Source organism: Limanda limanda, chromosome 5, assembly GCF_963576545.1.
Source record: "Limanda limanda chromosome 5, fLimLim1.1, whole genome shotgun sequence".
NCBI lineage: Eukaryota > Metazoa > Chordata > Actinopteri > Pleuronectiformes > Pleuronectidae > Limanda > Limanda limanda.
Window position 1 is genome coordinate 22,868,464 of NC_083640.1, and position 18,116 is coordinate 22,886,579.

The window sequence follows — 18,116 nt, forward strand, 5'->3', positions numbered from 1 at the left end:
ATGGTGCAGGAAGGGGACAGGGGTGAGAGACATTGATTGGGTTAAAGTGGCAGATCCAGGATATTATATTATCACTGAATGTTGAGAGATGTTGTCAAAGTGTCAGGAAAGACTTTGGATCAAGATGTTAAAATCTGACCTATTTGTGGTACACAGTCCTAAATGACTGTTTCTGTAAATGGTTATTCTTTTGTACTACGTGTGTTCAATACTTCAGTGCATTTGTAGTTAATAAAAGTTTTTTGAATCATGATGATTGTATTTTATATCTGTCACACATTGAATCTGTGTTTGTCTGTAAATTAACAATAAACTCCTGGACATCAACATGAAACTGGGTGAAAAGATGTGGTCAGGTGATCCTGATGAAAAACTTCTTGCATATTGAGAGGACTATCATTCATAAGTGTGTGTAACTTGGCGCTGCTGGATTGAATGGAAACAAGTACGATACATGTAAACACTGAAGAATACTTTGTTTTAGAATGATATAAACAAAGGAGACAGGAAGTTAAATAACCACTTTAAATTAATCAGACAGAGCTGAATATTACAGAAATGCTGCAGAGTAGTTCGGTAGAGTGCAGAACTGTTTTTATATCTCTAATAGATGCCGGAGTTACAAGGAGAATTAAATGTTTTAGTGCTGAATCTGTTTTGAGCCACACTCCATCCTGAAGGTGGCAGTAATGCAACCAGAAGTTTGTCAACCATTATTCGGAGAAGAAGAAGTACTGTTGTTAGCCAGCTATGCTCACATCCAACAGAACATGATGCTACTCGGCTAAATGCTTTCGGATCAACTCTTCTACTACACACGTGGTTTTGTTGCGTTTATAACATTTGTCAGCAGAAGTAAAGCAAGTCGTCATCTTCCGTATTCGGTCTTCGCTGCGTTCTCGGAGAAGTTAGTTGGCTAAAGCGTTCGAATGGAAATGTCTTCACTCCTGAGTTTCAGACAGTTTATCAACGAGAGGTTACACACTGCTGCTGAAGACATATGTGGATGTTTTGAAGCGACTGTCGCAAAGTACGAGGATGAGATCGGTCGTCAGCGCAGACTGCTGGATGTAACTTTGAAACCTGTAGTAAAGCTGCAGAGAATAGGTCTGTATCACCTGAGTTAGCGAACTATACAACACACTTAAAATCCCTGCCAGTCTAAACACATGGGCTCTTTTATCATGACTTCTGTCCATTGTCTCCTCCAGAGCTCCCACAGCGACATGTCTGTATCAAGGAAGAGTTTCCTGCTGACCTGCTGGAGAGGAACCCCAGTCCAGACCAAGAGGAGCCAGAACCTCCACAGATTAAGGAGCAGCAGGAGGAGCACTGCATCGGTCTGTCGCCTTTTGAAACCACATTTAACTTTACTCGATTTTTGCTTGGATCTGCACCAAATTGCACACACTCATAACTATCATGAGTGTATAATTTACCTACTTCTGTCTATTGTCTCCTCTAGAGCTCAGAGAGCAACATGTTCTTATTGAGGATGAGTTTCCATCTGACCAGCAGCTCTGGAACCTTGAGAGGAACCCCATTCTGGACCAAGAGGAGCCAGAACCTCCACAGATTAAAGAGGAGGAGGAGCTCTGCATCGGTCTGGAAGTAGAGCAGCTTGTACTGAAGCAGGAGGATCAAGATAACGTTTTGCTGAATCCTACTTTCATGGAAAGTGACCACAGTGAACCAGAGACAAGTGACCACCAGCTCCTCTCCCACAGCTCAGCTCAGAGCCAAGATCTCAACGGACACAAGCATGGAAACTCAAAATCAGTTATAAATGCAGAGCAGGCATCAGAAAAGGGACATCATTACATCACAAGAGCAAAAGAAAGCACAAGTCCCAGTAACCTTGCATGTAGCACTACCATGTCAAAGATTGTGCAGAATATCTGCAAGAGTAAAAAGGTTTTCCAGTGTGACACCTGTGGAAAAGTATTTAAGTGGAAGTCAGGATTAAATGGACATCTGAAGGTGCACACAGATGAGAACCCATATCTTTGCAAAACCTTTGGAAAAGGATTTTGTTACAATTCAGCACTAAAAACACATTTGAGTGTCCACTCAGGGGAGAAACTGCTTTCTTGCAAATTTTGTAAAAAAAGTTTCACAATTAGCACAAAGTTGAAAATCCACGAGAGAACACACACGGGCGAGAGACCTTTTTCTTGCAAAACCTGTGGGAGAAGTTTTAGCGAGAGAAATCACATGCAGAGACACGAGAGAACGCACACGGGCGAGAAACCTTTTTCTTGCAAAACTTGTGGGAGAAATTTTAGCGAGAGAAATACCCTGCAGAGACACGAGAGAACGCACACGGGCGAGAAACCTTTTTCTTGCAAAACTTGTGGGAGAAGTTTTAATCAGAGATGTCACCTGCAGAGACACGAAAGAACGCACACGGGCGAGAAACCTTTTTCTTGCAAAACGTGTGGGAAAAGTTTTACAACTAGAGATGTCCTAAAGATACACGAGAGAACTCACACGGGGGAGAAGCTTTTCTCTTGCAAAACTTGTGGGAAAAGTTATACACGTGTATGTAGGTTGAAAGTCCACATGAGAAGCCACAAAGGTGAGGAGCTGTAATCCTGTACAACTTGTTGGGAAAGATTTGTGAGCCAATCACTTCTAACAAAACATTTGATCAACCACACATAGCAAAACTGATATTTTTGTAATATTTTGGAAAGATCTCTGACCAGCCAGTTTATACAAACTCCACAGGAGAATACATCCAGTTGAGAAGCCACACCATGGCAACACGACAGGGATAAGATTTGCTCAAGTGTTGTCAAAGAAGTTGCTACTTATTTATTGATTCATTAATTAGAGATACAACAGCTAGGGAAAGCGACTCTTGAAATGTTTCCAGGGGGAAAAAAAGTGATGAACCTTGTTGTAGTTCAATGCTTTATGAAGTTCCATCACCACTCATGAGTAGCAGATTTCAATAACTTCACAAAGCATTGAACTACAGCCTGGTTCATCACTTACATCTACACAAGAGAGATTGTCTACATTTACATTAGCTGCGTCTCTGTAACTGAAAATGGAAAATATCCCATTGAGAAGACATCACAATATCTTTGATGCAGTACATGGTCAACAACATTTTTTGAAGTACCCACATTTCTGTTCTTCATGTGACTGTAATTGATATTTACATCTGCAAAGGAATTTATGTCTTCACCCATGTGTCTTTGTTTTTTCATTTATCAACCATTTATACCAAATGGTGCAGGAAGGGGACGGGGGTGAGAGACATTGATTGAGTTAAAGTGGCAGATCCAGGATATTTTATTATAACTTGAGAGATGTTGTCAATGTGTCAAGAAAGACTTTGGATCAAGATGTAAAAATCTGACATATTTGCGGTACAGAAATTTATAAGAACACAGTATGTGGTGCAGATTATCAGATGACTTCCCTTTTTCTTTTCTCTTTCTTTTACAAAAGATGAAAGTCTGTTGTTAATGTGTACACAGTCCTAAATGACTGTCACTGTAAATGGTTATTCTTTTGTACTACGTGTATTCAATACTTCAGTGCATTTGCAGTTCATTAAAGTTTCTTGATTTATAATGCTTGTATTTTATATCTGTCACACGTTTAATCGGTGTTTGTCTGTGTGGAGGAAAATTCCCCTGACTAGGTGTCTCACTGCTATGACCTTGATAAACAGGATGGAACCCTTATTTGATGATGTTTTTCTTCCAACTGGTACCGCGGATGGACGGACACAGCAGATAACACACAGAGGATGATGTCATGTCTTTCATGTCTACTTATTTTTCAAATCATGTCTTATGAAACTCCGCTTTGTATAAGATCTGGCTTTTGTGAACTTGTGGCCAGTTGTTCCATTTTGAGCACCCGTGCTTATTGTATAAACTCTGCAGAGCTTGTTATTATAAAGACTCAAAAGGAACTGCTGTCTGAGAATTTAATTATTTAAAATCTCAAGATGAATTTCCATCACATCTGTTAGTTAGCAAAAATATGCTCAAATTCCTGGATATCACCATGAAACTGGGTGAAAAGATGTGGCATGGGTCAGAAAAGAACTGATTACACTTTTGTGCAAACACATGAAATCTTTCCATTTTCTTTAGTACGTGACTGTTTTTATATATGTAATAGATTCCGGACTTAAAAGGAGAATTTAATGTTTTAGTCCTGAATCTGTTTTGAGCCACACTCCATCCAGAAGGTGGCAGAAATGCACCCGGAAGCAGTTTGTCAACCAGGAGAAGAAGAAGTATTGTTGTTAGCCCGCCTTGCTAACATCCAACAGAACTTGATGCTACTCGGCTAAAAGCTATCGGATTAACTCTTCTACTACACACGTGGTTTTGTTGCGTTTATAACATTTGTCAGCAGAAGTAAAGCAAGTCGTCATCTTCCGTATTCGGTCTTCGCTGCGTTCTCGGAGAAGTTAGTTGGCTAAAGCGTTCGAATGGAAATGTCTTCACTCCTGAGTTTCAGACAGTATATCAACGAGAGGTTACACACTGCTGCTGAAGACATATTTGGATGTTTTGAAGCGGCTGTCGCAAAGTACGACGATGAGATCGGTCGTCAGCGCAGAGTGCTGGATGTAACTTTGAAACCTGTAGTAGAGCTGCAGAGAAAAGGTCTGTATCACCTGAGTTAACGAACTATACACCACACTTATAATCCCTGGTAGTCTAAACACATGGGCTCTTTTATCATGACTTCTGTCCATTGTCTCCTCCAGAGCTCCCACAGCGACATGTCTGTATCAAGGAAGAGTTTCCTGCTGACCTGCTGGAGAGGAACCCCAGTCCAGACCAAGAGGAGCCAGAACCTCCACAGATTAAGGAGCAGCAGGAGGAGCACTGCATCGGTCTGTCTCCTTTTGAAACTGCATTTAAATTCACTCGATTTTTGCTTGGACCTGCACCAAATTGCACACACTCATAACAATCATTAGTCTATCATTAACTTACTTCTGTCTATTGTCTCCTCTAGAGCTCCCAGAGCAGCATTTTCTGATTGAGGATGAGTTTCCATCTGACCAGCAGCTCTGGAACCTTGAGAGGAACCCCATTCTGGACCAAGAGGAGCCAGACCCTCCACAGATTAAAGAGGAGGAGGAGCACTGCATCGGTCTGGAAGTAGAGCAGCTTGTACTGAAGCAGGAGGATCATGATAACCTTTTGTTGAATCCTACTTTCATGGAAAGTGACCACAGTGAACCAGAACCAAGTGACCACCAGCTCCTCTCCCACAGCTCAGCTCAGAGCCAAGATCTCAACGGACACAAGCATGGAAACTTAAAATCAGTTATAAATGCAGAGCAGGCATCAGAAAAGGGACATCATTACATCACAAGAGCAAAAGAAAGCACAAGTCCCAGTAACCTTGCATGTAGCACTACCATGTCAAAGATTGTCCCGAATATCTACAAGAGTAAAAAGGTTTTTCAGTGTGACACTTGTGGAAAAGTCTTTAAGTGGAGGTCCGGATTCAATGGACATTTGAAGGTGCATACAGGGGAGGAAAACCATACTTGTGAAAAAAGTTTCACAACTTGCACAAATTTGAAGATCCATGAGAGATCACACATGGTTGAGAAACCTTTTTCTTGCAAAACTTGTGGGAGAAGTTTTAATCTTAGAAGTAACCTGCATGTCCACAAGAGAACGCACACGGGCGAGAAACCTTTTACTTGCAAAACTTGTAGGAGAAGTTTTACAACTAGAATGAATCTGCAGGTCCACGAGAGAACACACACGGGCGAGAAACCTTTTTCTTGCAAAACATGTGTGAGAAGTTTTATTCAGAGACATCAGCTGCAGGTCCACGAGACAACGCACACGGGCGAAAAACCTTTTTCTTGCAAAACTTGTGGGAGAAGTTTTACAACTAAAAATGTCCTAAAGATACACGAGAGAACTCACACTGGCGAGAGACCTTTTACTTGCAAAACGTGTGGGAGAAGTTTTACAACTAGTACGAATCTGCAGGTCCACTTGAGAACACACACGGGCGAGAAACCTTTTCCTTGCAAAACTTGTGGGAGAAGTTTTACAACTAGAAATGTCCTAAAGATACACGAGAGAACTCACACAAGCGAGACAGCTTTTACTTGCAAAACTTGTGAGACAAGTTTTAAATGTGTAAGAAGGTTGAAAGTCCACATGAGAAGCCATAAAGGGGAGGAGTCGTATCTCTGTACAACTTGTGGGGAAAGATTTGTTATCAAATCACTTCTAACAAAACATTTGATCACCCACACATAGCAAAACTGATATTTTTGTAAAATGTTTGACAGATCTCTGACTTGCCAGTTTATACAAAGTCCACAGGAGAATACATCCAGTTGAGAAGCCACACCATGGCAACATGAGAGGGATAAGATTTGCTCAAGCGTTGTCAAAGAAGTTGTTACTTAGTTATTGATTCATTAATAAGTGATACCACAGTTAGCGACAACAATACTGGAAATGTTTCCAGGGGATCAAACAAGTGATGAACCTTGTTGTAGTTCAATGCTTTATGAAGTTCCATCACCACTCATGAGTAGCACATTTCAATAACTCACAAAGCATTGAACTAAATCCAGGTTCATCACTTACATTTACACAAGAGAAATTGTCTACATTTACATTAGCTGCATCTCTGTAACTGAATGTGTAAAATATCCCATTGAGGAGACATCACAATATCTTTGATGAAGTACATGGTCAACAACATTTGCTGAAGTGCCCACGTTTCAGTTCGTCATGTGACTGTCATTGATATTTACATCTGTAAAGGAAGTGATGTTTTCAACCATGTCTTTTTGTTTATTCATTTATCAGCCATTTATACCAAATGGTGCAAGGAAGGGGACGGGGGTGAGAGACATTGATTGAGTTAAAGTGGCAGATCCAGGATATTTTATTATAACTTGAGAGATGTTGTCAATATGTCAGGAAAGACTGTGGATCAAGATGTAAAAATCTGACATATTTGTGGTACAGAAATTTATAAGAACACAGTATGTGGTGCAGATAATCAGATGACATCCCTTTTTCTTTTCTTTTTCTATTACAAAAGAAGAAAATATGTTGTTAATGTTTACACAGTCCTAAATAGCTGTCACTGTAAATGGTTGTTCTTTTGTACTACGTGTATTCAATATTCAGTGCATTTGCAGTTTATTAAAGTTTCTTGAATTATGATGAATGTATTTAATTTCTTTCACACGTTGAATCTGTGTTTGTCTTTAAATTATCAATAAACTTTTGGACATCAACATGAAACTGGGTGAAAAGATGTGGTCAGGTGATCCTGAGGAAGAACATCTTACACATTTAGAGGACTATCATTCATAAGTGTGTGTAACTTGGTGCTGCTGGATTGAATTGAAACAAGTACAATACATGGAAACACTGAAGAATACTTTGTTTTAGAATGATATCAACAAAGGAGACAGGAAGTTAAATATCCACTTCAAATTATTCAGACAGAGCTGAATATTACTGAAATGTTGCAGAGGAGTTCGGTAGAGTACAGGACTGTTTTTATATCTCTAATAGATGCCGGAGTTACAAGGAGAATTCAATGTTTTAGTCCTGAATCTGTTTTGAGACACACTCCATCCAGAAGGTGGCAGTAATGTGCCCGGAAGTTTGTCAACCATTATTTGTAGAAGAAGTACTGTTGTTAGCACGCTATGCTAACATCCAACAGAACTTGATGCTACTCGGCTAAATGCTTTCGGATCAACTCTTCTACTACACACGTGGTTTTGTGCGTTTATAACATTTGTCGGCAGAAGTAAAGCAAGTCGCCATCTTCCGTATTCGGTCTTCGCTTCGTTCTCGGAGAAGTTAGTTGGCTAAAGCGTTCGAATGGAAATGCCTTCACTCCTGAGTTTAAGACAGTTTATCAACGAGAGGTTACACACTGCTGCTGAAGATATATTTGGATGTTTTGAAGCGACTGTCGCAAAGTACGAGGATGAGATCGGTCGTCAGCGCAGACTGCTGGATGTATCTTTGAAACCTGAAGTAAAGCTGCAGAGAATAGGTCTGTATCACCTGAGTTAGCGAACTATACACCACACTTATAATCCCTGCTCGTCTAAACACATGGGCTCTTTTATCATGACTTCTGTCCATCGTCTCCTCCAGAGCTCCCACAGCGACATGTCTGTATCAAGGAAGAGTTTCCTGCTGACCTGCTGGAGAGGAACCCCAGTCCAGACCAAGAGGAGCCAGAACCTCCACAGATTAAGGAGCAGCAGGAGGAGCACTGCATCGGTGAGTCTCCTTTTGAAACCACATTTTAATACACTCGATGTTTGCTCGGATCTGCACCAAATTGCACACACTCATAACAATCATTAATCTATAATTGACCTACTTCTGTCTATTGTCTCCTCTAGAGCTCCCAGAGCAACATTTTGTGATTGAGGATGAGTTTCCATCTGACCAGCAGCTCTGGAACCTTGAGAGGAACCCCATTCTGGACCAAGAGGAGCCAGAACCTCCACAGATTAAAGAGGAGGAGGAGCTCTGCATTGGTCTGGAAGTAGAGCAGCTTGTACTGAAGCAGGAGGATCAAGATAACCTTTTGTTGAATCCTACTTTCATGGAAAGGGACCACAGTGAACCAGAACCAAATGACCACCAGCTCCTCTCCCACAGCTCAGTTCAGAGCCAAGATCTCAAAGGAGGCAAGAATGGAAACTCAACATCAGTTAGTAATGCAGAGCAGGCATCAGAAAAGGGACATCATGTCATCACAAGAGCAAAAGAAAGCACAAGTCCCAGTAACCTTACATGTAGCACCACCATGTCAAAGATTGTGCCGAATATCTGCAAGAGTAAAAAGGGTTTCCAGTGTGACACTTGTGGAAAAGTCTTTAAGTCGAAGTCAGGATTAAATGGACATTTGAAGGTGCACACAGATGAGGATCCTTTTCTTTGCAAAACCTGTGGAAAAAGATTTGGTTCCAAGTCAGTACTAAAATCACATTTGAGAGTCCACACAGGGCAGAATCAGCATTCTTGCGAAATGTGTGAAAAAACTTTCGCAACTAGAAGTAACCTGCAGAGACACAAGATTACGCACACAGACGAAAAACCTTTTTCTTGCAAAACTTGTGGGAAAGGTTTTACGCGTGTACATATCCTGCAGGACCATGAGAGAACGCACACTGGCGAAAAACCTTTCTCTTGTAAAACTTGTGGGAGAAGTTTTAGCCAGAGAGCTTCCCTGAAGATGCATGAGAGAACGCACACGGGCGAGAAACCCTTTCCTTGCAAAACTTGTGGGAGAAGTTTTATGCGAGAAGATTACCTGCAGGTCCACGAGAGAATACACACTGGCGATAAACCTTTTTCTTGCAAAACTTGTGGGACATGTTTTAGCATTAGAAGTAACCTGCAGGTCCACGAGAGAACGCACACAGGTGAGAAACCATATCTTTGCAATATCTGTGGAAAAAGATTTAGTCACAAGTCAGTACTAAAAACACATTTGAGTGTCCACACAGGTCAGAAACTGCATTCTTGCGAAAGGTGTGAAAAAAGTTTCACAACTAGTACAAATTTGAAGATCCACAAGAGAACGCACACCGGTGAGAAGCCTTTTTCTTGCAACACATGTGGGAGAAGTTTTATTCGGAGGATTAACCTTCAGGTCCACGAGAGAACGCACACAGGCGAGAAACCCTTTTCTTGCAAAACGTGTGGGAGAAGTTTTACAACTAGACTGCATGTGCAGGTCCACGAGAGAACACACACGGGCGAGAAACCTTTCTCCTGCAAAACTTGTGGGAGAAGTTTTAACGAGAGTAATTCCCTGAAAAGACACGAGAGAACGCACACGGGCGAGAAACCTTTTACTTGCAAAACTTGTGGGAAAAGTTATACACGTGGATGTAGGTTGAATGTCCACATGAGAAGCCATAAAGGGGAGGAGTCATATCCCTGTAGAACTGGTGGGAAAGATTTGTTACCAAATCCCTTTTAACAAAACATTTGAGTACCCACACATAGCAAAACTGATATTTTGTAAAATGTTTGAAAGATCTCTGACTTGCAGGTTCATACAAAGTCCACAGGAGGATACATCCAGTTGAGAAGCCACACCATGGCAACATGAGAGGGATTAGATTTGCTCAAGCATTGTCAAAGAAGTTGTTACTTAGTTATTTATTCATTAATTAGGGATACAACAGATCAGTCAGACAACTCACGTTCTAACATTTATTGCAGCATTACAACAGATTTAGTGTTTAGCGTCTAGGCTCCAACTTAATCACTCCCCCATATGATTACACAGGAATGATGGGAGTGATGAGCAAATACTTGTAAACCCCCATTGGAGCCTACAGGTGGATGCTGGGGTGGTGGAGAGGCTGAAGCAACAGGTGGCAATACTGCAACAGCAGTGCGAGCAAGAGGGGTTGATGGGACATGTCTCTCTGGTTAAATAGACCACCTGATAAAGTGTGTAGTACTATAGATGGTTGTGGAATGTAAAGTATGTCACGGAATGTATGTAAAATGATTGGAGCAGCGCAGCTCGAGTTGCCTGCCAGAACTACCTCGCCGGTGTCGCCACATTTAGCGAACAAACTCAGGAAATGTTTCCAGGGGCCAAAAAAAGTGATGAACCTTTTTGTAGTTCAATGCTTTATGAAGTTCCATCACCACTCATGAGTAGCAGACTTCAATAACTTCACAAAACATTGAACTAAATCCAGGTTCATCACTTACACTCACTTGGAGAGGCGGTGGACTAGTGGCAGAAACTTGGACTATGGGCAGAAAAGGTCTCTGGTTCATCTCTGGTTCGACTCCACGGAGAAACAACAAAAAGACGAACCTGGATTGATCTGTCCAAAAATCCAGGAGGATTCTCTCTACCCTGTCTATCGCCCTGAGCAAGGCACCTTACTCCCCTAACATCTGCTCCCCAGGCGCCGTACACGGCTGCCCACTGCTCTGTGTGTCTGGCACCAGATGGGTTTAAAGCAGAGGTTAAATTTCCCCTTGCATGAGTGTGCTTGTGCATGTCTGTGCATGTGTGTGGGATAATAAAATGTATCTTAATCTTAAAAAAAATCTTACATCTACACAAGAGATATTGTCTACATTTACATTAGCTGCATCTCTGTTACTGAATGTTGAAAATATCCTATTGAGGAGACCTCACATTACATTACATTACATTTCATTTAGCTGACACTTTTATCCAAAGCGACTTACAATAAGTGCATTCAAAACCGAGGGTACAAACCAAGAACAACAAGCATCAAGAAATTAAACGTTCTTCAAAAATAAAGCAAAACTACAAAATGCTATAAGTAAGTGCCATTTAATTGTTAGTTTCCAAAAAAAAATTTTTTTCACAATATCTTTGATGCAGTACATGGTTAACAGCATTTGCTAAAGTACCCACGTTTCTGTTTTTCTTGTGACTGTCATTGATATTTACATCTGCAAAGGAAGTGATGTTTTCACCATGTCTCTTTTTTAATGCATTTATCAGCCATTTATACCAAATGTCGCAGGAAGGGGACGGGGATGAGAGACATTGATTGGGTTAAAGTGGCAGATCCAGGATATAATATTATCACTGAATGTTGAGAGATGTTGTCATTGTGTCAGGAACGACTGTGGATCAAGATGTAAAAATCTGACATTTGTTGTACAGAAATTTATAAGAACACAGTATGTGGTGCAGATTATCAGATGACTTCCCTTTTTCTTTTCTTTTTCTATTACAAAAGAAGAAAATATGTTGTTCATGTGTACACAGTCCTAAATAGCTGTCACTGTAAATGGTTATTCTTTTGTACTATGTGTATTCAATATTCAGTGCATTTGCAGTTTATTAAAGTTTCTTGAATTATGATGAATGTATTTAATACTGTCACACGTGGAATCTGTGTTTGTCAAATCAAATCAAAGTTTATTGTCACATGCAGCAATGACCGTCATTGGAGCAGTGAAATTCTTGGGACATGGCAGGCAGCATCTATGCAGGCAGCATCTACACAGTAGACGGGCTTTACAAAAATTTTACAAAATTGACATAACATATAAAAATATTTAAATGAAGCAGCAGTTTACCGGGTGAAGGAGAGGGGAATATTAAATTTAAAAAAATATGAATATATATGTAGTAAGTACGTCGTAAGTGGGACCTTTGATCTTGTGACCTGGCAGGCAAGGGCTTTACAAAATAAAAATAACATACCATAAAACATATAACCGCTAACATATAACATATAACATAGCAAAATGAAGCAGCAGTTTACCAACAGTTTGAAGCGGGGGGAATATTTAATTAAATAATATGAATATATGTGTAGTAAGTGTATTTGTATGGGTGGTGGAGCAGAATGTACATTGTAACTGTTCAGAGGGTCAGTGTTGCTGATTCAGAAGCCTTACGGCCTGGGGGAAGAAGCTGTTTTTAAGTCTGGTGGTCCGTGCTCGGATGCTCCGGTACCGTCTCCCAGACGGTAGCAGTGTGAGAAGTCCACAGCCTGGGTGGCTGTGGTCCTTGATGATTTTCCGTGCTTTTCTCAGGCATCTTGTGCTGTAGATTCCTTGCACGGAAGGGAGATGGCAGCCAGTGATCCGCTCCGCTGTCTTCACCAGCCTCTGCAGGGCCTTGCGATCAGCAGCAGAGCAGCTACCATACCAGGCAGTGATGCAGCCTGAGAGGATGCTCTCAGTGGTGCACCTGTAAAAGTTTGTCAGGGTTTTTCCAGCCATGCCAAACTTCTTGAGTGTCCTCAGGAAATAGAGGCGCTATTGTGTAGTTTTGACCACCGAGTCCGCTTGTTTGGACCAGGTCATGTCATTCGTGATGAACACACCGAGGACTTTGAAGTCGGAGACTCTCTCCACTACGGCTCCTTCGATGTGTATGGGATTATGACTCCCCCTTATGCAGCTTCCTGAAGTCCACGATCATCTCCTCGGTCTTGCAGAAGTTGAGAGACAGGTTGTTCACTTGGCACCATGTTACCAAGCCCCTTACCTCATCTCTATAGGCGCTCATTAACAAAAAACTCCTGGACATCAACATGAAACTGGGTGAAAAGATGTGGTCAGGTGATCCTGAGGAAAACCATCTTACTCATTTAGAGGACTATCATTCATAAGTGTGTGTAACTTGGTGCTGCTGGATTGAATTGAAAAAGTACGATACATGGAAACACTGAAGAATACTTTGTTTTAGAATGATATCAACAAATGAGACAGGAAGTTAAATATCCACTTGAAAGTAATCAGACAGAGCTGAATATTACAGAAATGCTGCAGAGGAGTTCGGTAGAGTACAGGACTGTTTTTATATCTCTAATAGAGGCCGGAGTTACAAGGAGAATTAAATGTTTTAGTCCTGAATCTGTTTTGAGCCACACTCCATCCAGAAGGTGGCAGTAATGCACCCGGAAGCAGTTTGTCAACCGTCATTAGGAGAAGAAGAAGTACAGTTGTAAGACATGCATGCTAACATCCAACAGAACTTGATGCTACTCGGCTAAATGCTTTCGGATCAACTCTTCTACTACACACGTGGTTTTGTTGCGTTTATAACATTTGTCGACAGAAGAAAAGCAAGTCGCCATCTTCCGTACTCGTTCTTCGCTTCGTTCTCGGAGAAGTTAGTTGACTAAAGCGTTCGAATGGAAATGTCAACAACCCTGAGTTTAAGACAGTTTATCAACGAGAGGTTACACACTGCTGCTGAAGACATATTTGGATGTTTTGAAGCGACTGTCGCAAAGTACGAGGATGAGATCGGTCGTCAGCGCAGACTGCTGGATGTAACTTTGAAACCTGTAGTAAAGCTGCAGAGAATAGGTCTGTATCACCTGAGTTAGCGAACTATACACCACACTTATAAATATATAAATGTCTAAATATTAGTAAAAGTGAGTAAATAAGAAGTAAATAGTGAGTAAGTATATATATTGTTTTTCTTATGTGTGGTGTATTTATTTGTGTTTTTATGTTTCTATGTTCATTGTATGCACCAATAACTAGGCAAATTCCAGGTAGTGTTGAGCCCGGTCCCATCCGGACCAGACAACGTGTTCGTAGATTCGAGGTTCAAGTGGGAAAGGTTAATAATTTAGGCAAGTTCAATGTTCAAAAGTTTCACAGTAATACGTTTATTGTATAAGAACAATACTTACAGAGAGTCTCTGGGGTTCTGTCGGACACGTCACCAGGTTTTCTGGATCATGTCGAGAAGAAGCCCCCCTCATCCTAAGTCCACAGTATTTGTAAAGACACAGGGTGCAACACAGAGGCGGTTCTTTCCTTGAGGGAACTCAGCAATTAGCCAGATGTATACTGTCTTCTCAAAGTGCAGTATTTTGCAAGCATCTCACTTGTAAGGGAAAATCCAATCGGACCAAGTGTCCTTGGCCAACAGGGAGTTTTTCATGTGCTCTGTGTGGTTGTGCTCTGTGTCTGACCCTGCGTCTGAGTCAAAAAGTTATACATCATTCCAATGAAAAGAAACAGTTGTAGTATTATTGATTCTATAGACTATACAGCTAATATTTATTCACAGGATATATGTAAAATATAGTCATAAGATAAAGAACAAAACATAGATATCTCAACAGTAGGTGTAAACCTACTTGGCAATAAATACCTTCTGATTCTGACTTGACTTGACTGCTAGTCTAAACACATGGGCTCTTTCATCATGACTTCTGTCCATTGTCTCCTCCAGAGCTCCCACAGCAACATGTCTGTATCAAGGAAGAGTTTCCTGCTGACCTGCTGGAGAGGAACCCCAGTCCAGACCAAGAGGAGCCAGAACCTCCACAGATACAGGAGCAGCAGGAGGAGCACTGCATCGGTCTGTCTCCTTTTGAAACCACATTTAAATTCACTTGATTTTTGCTTGGATCTGCACCAAATTGCACACACTCATAACTATTCTATCATTTACCTACTACTGTCTATTGTCTCCTCTAGAGCTCCCAGAGCAACGTTTTCTTATTGAGGATGAGTTTCCATCTGACCAGCAGCTCTGGAACCTTGAGAGGAACCCCATTCTGGACCAAGAGGAGCCAGAACCTCCACAGATTAAAGAGGAGGAGGAGCACTGCATCGGTCTGGAAGTAGAGCAGCTTGTACTGAAGCAGGAGGATCAAGATACCCTTTTGTTGAATCCTACTCTCAAGGAAAGTGACCACAGTGAACCAGAACCAAGTGACCACCAGCTCCTCTCCCACAGCTCAGCTCAGAGCCAACATCTCAAAGGAGGCAAGCATGGAAACTCAAAATCAGTTAGTAATGCAGAGCAGGCATCAGAAAAGGAACATCATGTCATCACAAGAGCAAAAGGGAGGACAAGTCCCAGTAACCTTGCATGTAGCACCACCATGTCAAAGATTGTGCCAAATATCTGCAAGAGTAAAAAGGTTTTCCAGTGTGACACTTGTGGAAAAGTCTTTAAGTTGAAGTCAGGATTAAATGGACATTTGAAGGTGCACACAGATGAGAAATCATATATTTGCAGAACCTGTGGAAAAAGATTTGGTTACAAGTCAGCACTAAAATCACATATGAGAGCCCACACAGGGGAGAAACTGCATTCTTGCAAATTGTGTGAAAAAAGTTTCACAACTAGCACAAAGTTGAAGATCCACGAGAGAACGCACACGGGCGAAAAACCTTTTACTTGTAAAACATGTGGGAGAAGTTTTAGTCAGAGGATTAGCCTTCAAGTCCATGAGAGAACCCACACGGGCGAGAGACCTTTCTCCTGCAAAACTTGTGGGAGAAGTTTTAGCGAGAGAAATCACCTGCAGAGACACGAGAGAACCCACACGGGTGAGAGACCTTTCTCTTGCAAAACTTGTGGGAAAAGTTTTAGCGAGAGAAATACCCTGCAGAGACACGAGAGAACCCACACGGGTGAGAGACCTTTCTCTTGCAAAACTTGTGGGAGAAGTTTTATCCGGAGAAATCACCTGCAGGTCCACGAGAGAACACACACGGGCGAGAGACCTTTTTCTTGCAAAACTTGTGGGAGAAGTTTTAGCCTGAGAAGTACCCTGCAGAGACACGAGAGAACACACACGGGCGAGAAACCTTTCTCTTGCAAAACTTGTGGGAGAAGTTTTATTCGGAGAAATTACCTGCAGATCCACGAGAGAACGCACACGGGCCAGAAACCTTTGTAGCTGTCTGCTAAACCTGCCAGTTTATGTATACTGTTTTATACTATTATTTAGGTTGGGCTTATTTTCTTCTTTATGTTCAACTATGTATTGGGTTATTTCAGTTAGTAATTTGTTGTCTTTTTACAAGTAGCGACTCCCCTAACATGAATACCTGTAGCTTTAACGAGCTGACCATTTTAATAAACGCACCCGACCCCTCGCTTCTGGACCAATGCAAATTTATCACCTGCCGTACAGCTGCGAAACAAGAACAGTAGAAGCAAGAACGACAGGAAGCCAGCAGAGGCAATTCACAACCTTACGGACCTAATGGTTATAGTTTACTTCCCCTCACAGAGCGGAACGAGGTAAGGAAGCTGGTTCTACTCACTTTGCTGCAGGTTGCGCGGAATAGGAGTCGCTAAGTCACATTAACTCGCCAAACTTTGTCTCACGTGGTTATGTTTGTGTATTTTAAAAGTTGTATTTGGCTTTTATTGAATAATTTGATTGCGTTTACTGTCATTTTAGCTTTACGGCGCTACGATGAGGTGAAACAAGAGCCGTGACATCAGTTTAAGAACTCTCTGCGTCATGTTTGGATAAGGCTGGGGGCTGTTCCGATCTTTTTCTTGCAAAACTTGTAAGAAAAGTTTTAAATGTGGAGAAGATTGAAAGTCCACATGAGAAGCCATAAAGGGGAGGAGTCGTATCCCTGTACAACTTGAGGGAAAAGATTTGTTATCAAAGCCCTTTTAACAAAACATTTGATCACCAACACATCGCAAAACTGATATTTTGTAAAATGTTGCAAAGATCTCTGACTTGCAGGTTTATACAAAGTCCACAGGAGAATACATCCAGTTGAGAAGCCACACCATGGCAACATGAGAGGGATTAGATTTGGTCAAGTGTTGTCAAAGAAGTTGTTACTTAGTTATTGATTCATTAATTAGAGATACAACAGTTAGCGGAAACAACACTGGAAATGTTTCCAGGGGATCAAACAAGTGATGAACCTTGTAGAAGTTCAATGCTTTATGAAGTTCCATCCCCACTGATGAGTAGCAGATTTCAATAACTTCACAAAGCATTGAACTAAATCCAGGTTCATCACTTACAGCCACACAAGAGAGATTGTCTACATTTACATTAGCTGCATCTCTGTAACTGAATGTGGAAAATATCCCATTGAGAAGACATCACAATATCTTTGATGCAGTACATGGTCAACATCATTTGCTGAAGTGCCCACGTTTCTGTTCTTCATGTGACTGTCAGAGATATTTACCTCTGCAAAGGAATTTATGCCTTCACCCATGTCTCTTTGTTTATTCATTTATCAGCCATTTATACCAAATGGTGCAGGAAGGGGACTGGGGTGAGATAAATTGATTGGGTTGAAGTGGCAGATCCAGTATATTTTATTATAACTTGAGAGATGTTGTCAATGTGTCAGGAAAGACTTTGGGTCAAGGTTAAAAAATCTGAGATATTTGTGGTACAGAAATTTATAAGAACACAGTATGTGGTGCAGATTATCAGATGACTTCCCTTTTTCTTTTCTCTTTCTTTTACAAAAGATGAAAGTCTCTTGTTAATGTGTACACAGTCCTAAATGACTCACTGTAAAGGGTTATTCTTTTGTATTACGTGTATTCAATACTTCAGTGCATTTGCAGTTCATTAAAGTTTCTGGAGTTGTGATGATTGTATTTTATGTCTGTCACATGTTGAATCTATGTTTGTCTGTAAATTAACAAAAAACTCATGGACATCAACATGAAACTGGGTGAAAAGATGTGGTCAGGTGATCCTGATGAAAAACATATTACACATTTAGAGGACCATCATTCATAAGTGTGTGTAACTTGGTGCTGCTGGATTGAATTGAAACAAGTGCGATACATGGAAACACTGAAGAATACTTTGTTTTAGAATT

At 41.1% G+C, this 18,116-nt stretch overlaps 3 protein-coding genes across 3 annotated transcripts; all 3 read left to right on the forward strand.

Annotated features, from left to right (window-relative positions):
• Window positions 1-3,859, forward strand: LOC133002168 (zinc finger protein 239-like). Its single transcript, XM_061071933.1, has 2 exons — window positions 1-22; window positions 1,466-3,859. Exons 1-2 carry the CDS (start codon window positions 1-3, stop codon window positions 2,590-2,592), a joined length of 1,149 nt encoding a protein of 382 aa, XP_060927916.1. The 3' UTR covers window positions 2,593-3,859.
• A 466-nt stretch (window positions 3,860-4,325) lies between these two features.
• LOC133001492 (zinc finger protein 567-like) lies at window positions 4,326-7,154 on the forward strand. The gene is made up of 3 exons (XM_061071079.1): window positions 4,326-4,640; window positions 4,745-4,873; window positions 4,999-7,154. The coding sequence occupies exons 1-3, from the start codon at window positions 4,463-4,465 to the stop codon at window positions 6,270-6,272; spliced, it is 1,581 nt and encodes a 526-aa protein (XP_060927062.1). The 5' UTR covers window positions 4,326-4,462; the 3' UTR covers window positions 6,273-7,154.
• Window positions 7,155-13,678: 6,524 nt separating this feature from the next.
• On the forward strand, window positions 13,679-16,394 carry LOC133002169 (zinc finger protein 567-like). The gene is made up of 3 exons (XM_061071934.1): window positions 13,679-13,850; window positions 14,734-14,862; window positions 14,982-16,394. Exons 1-3 carry the CDS (start codon window positions 13,679-13,681, stop codon window positions 16,193-16,195), a joined length of 1,515 nt encoding a protein of 504 aa, XP_060927917.1. The 3' UTR covers window positions 16,196-16,394.
• The last annotated feature ends 1,722 nt before the right edge of the window (window positions 16,395-18,116 follow it).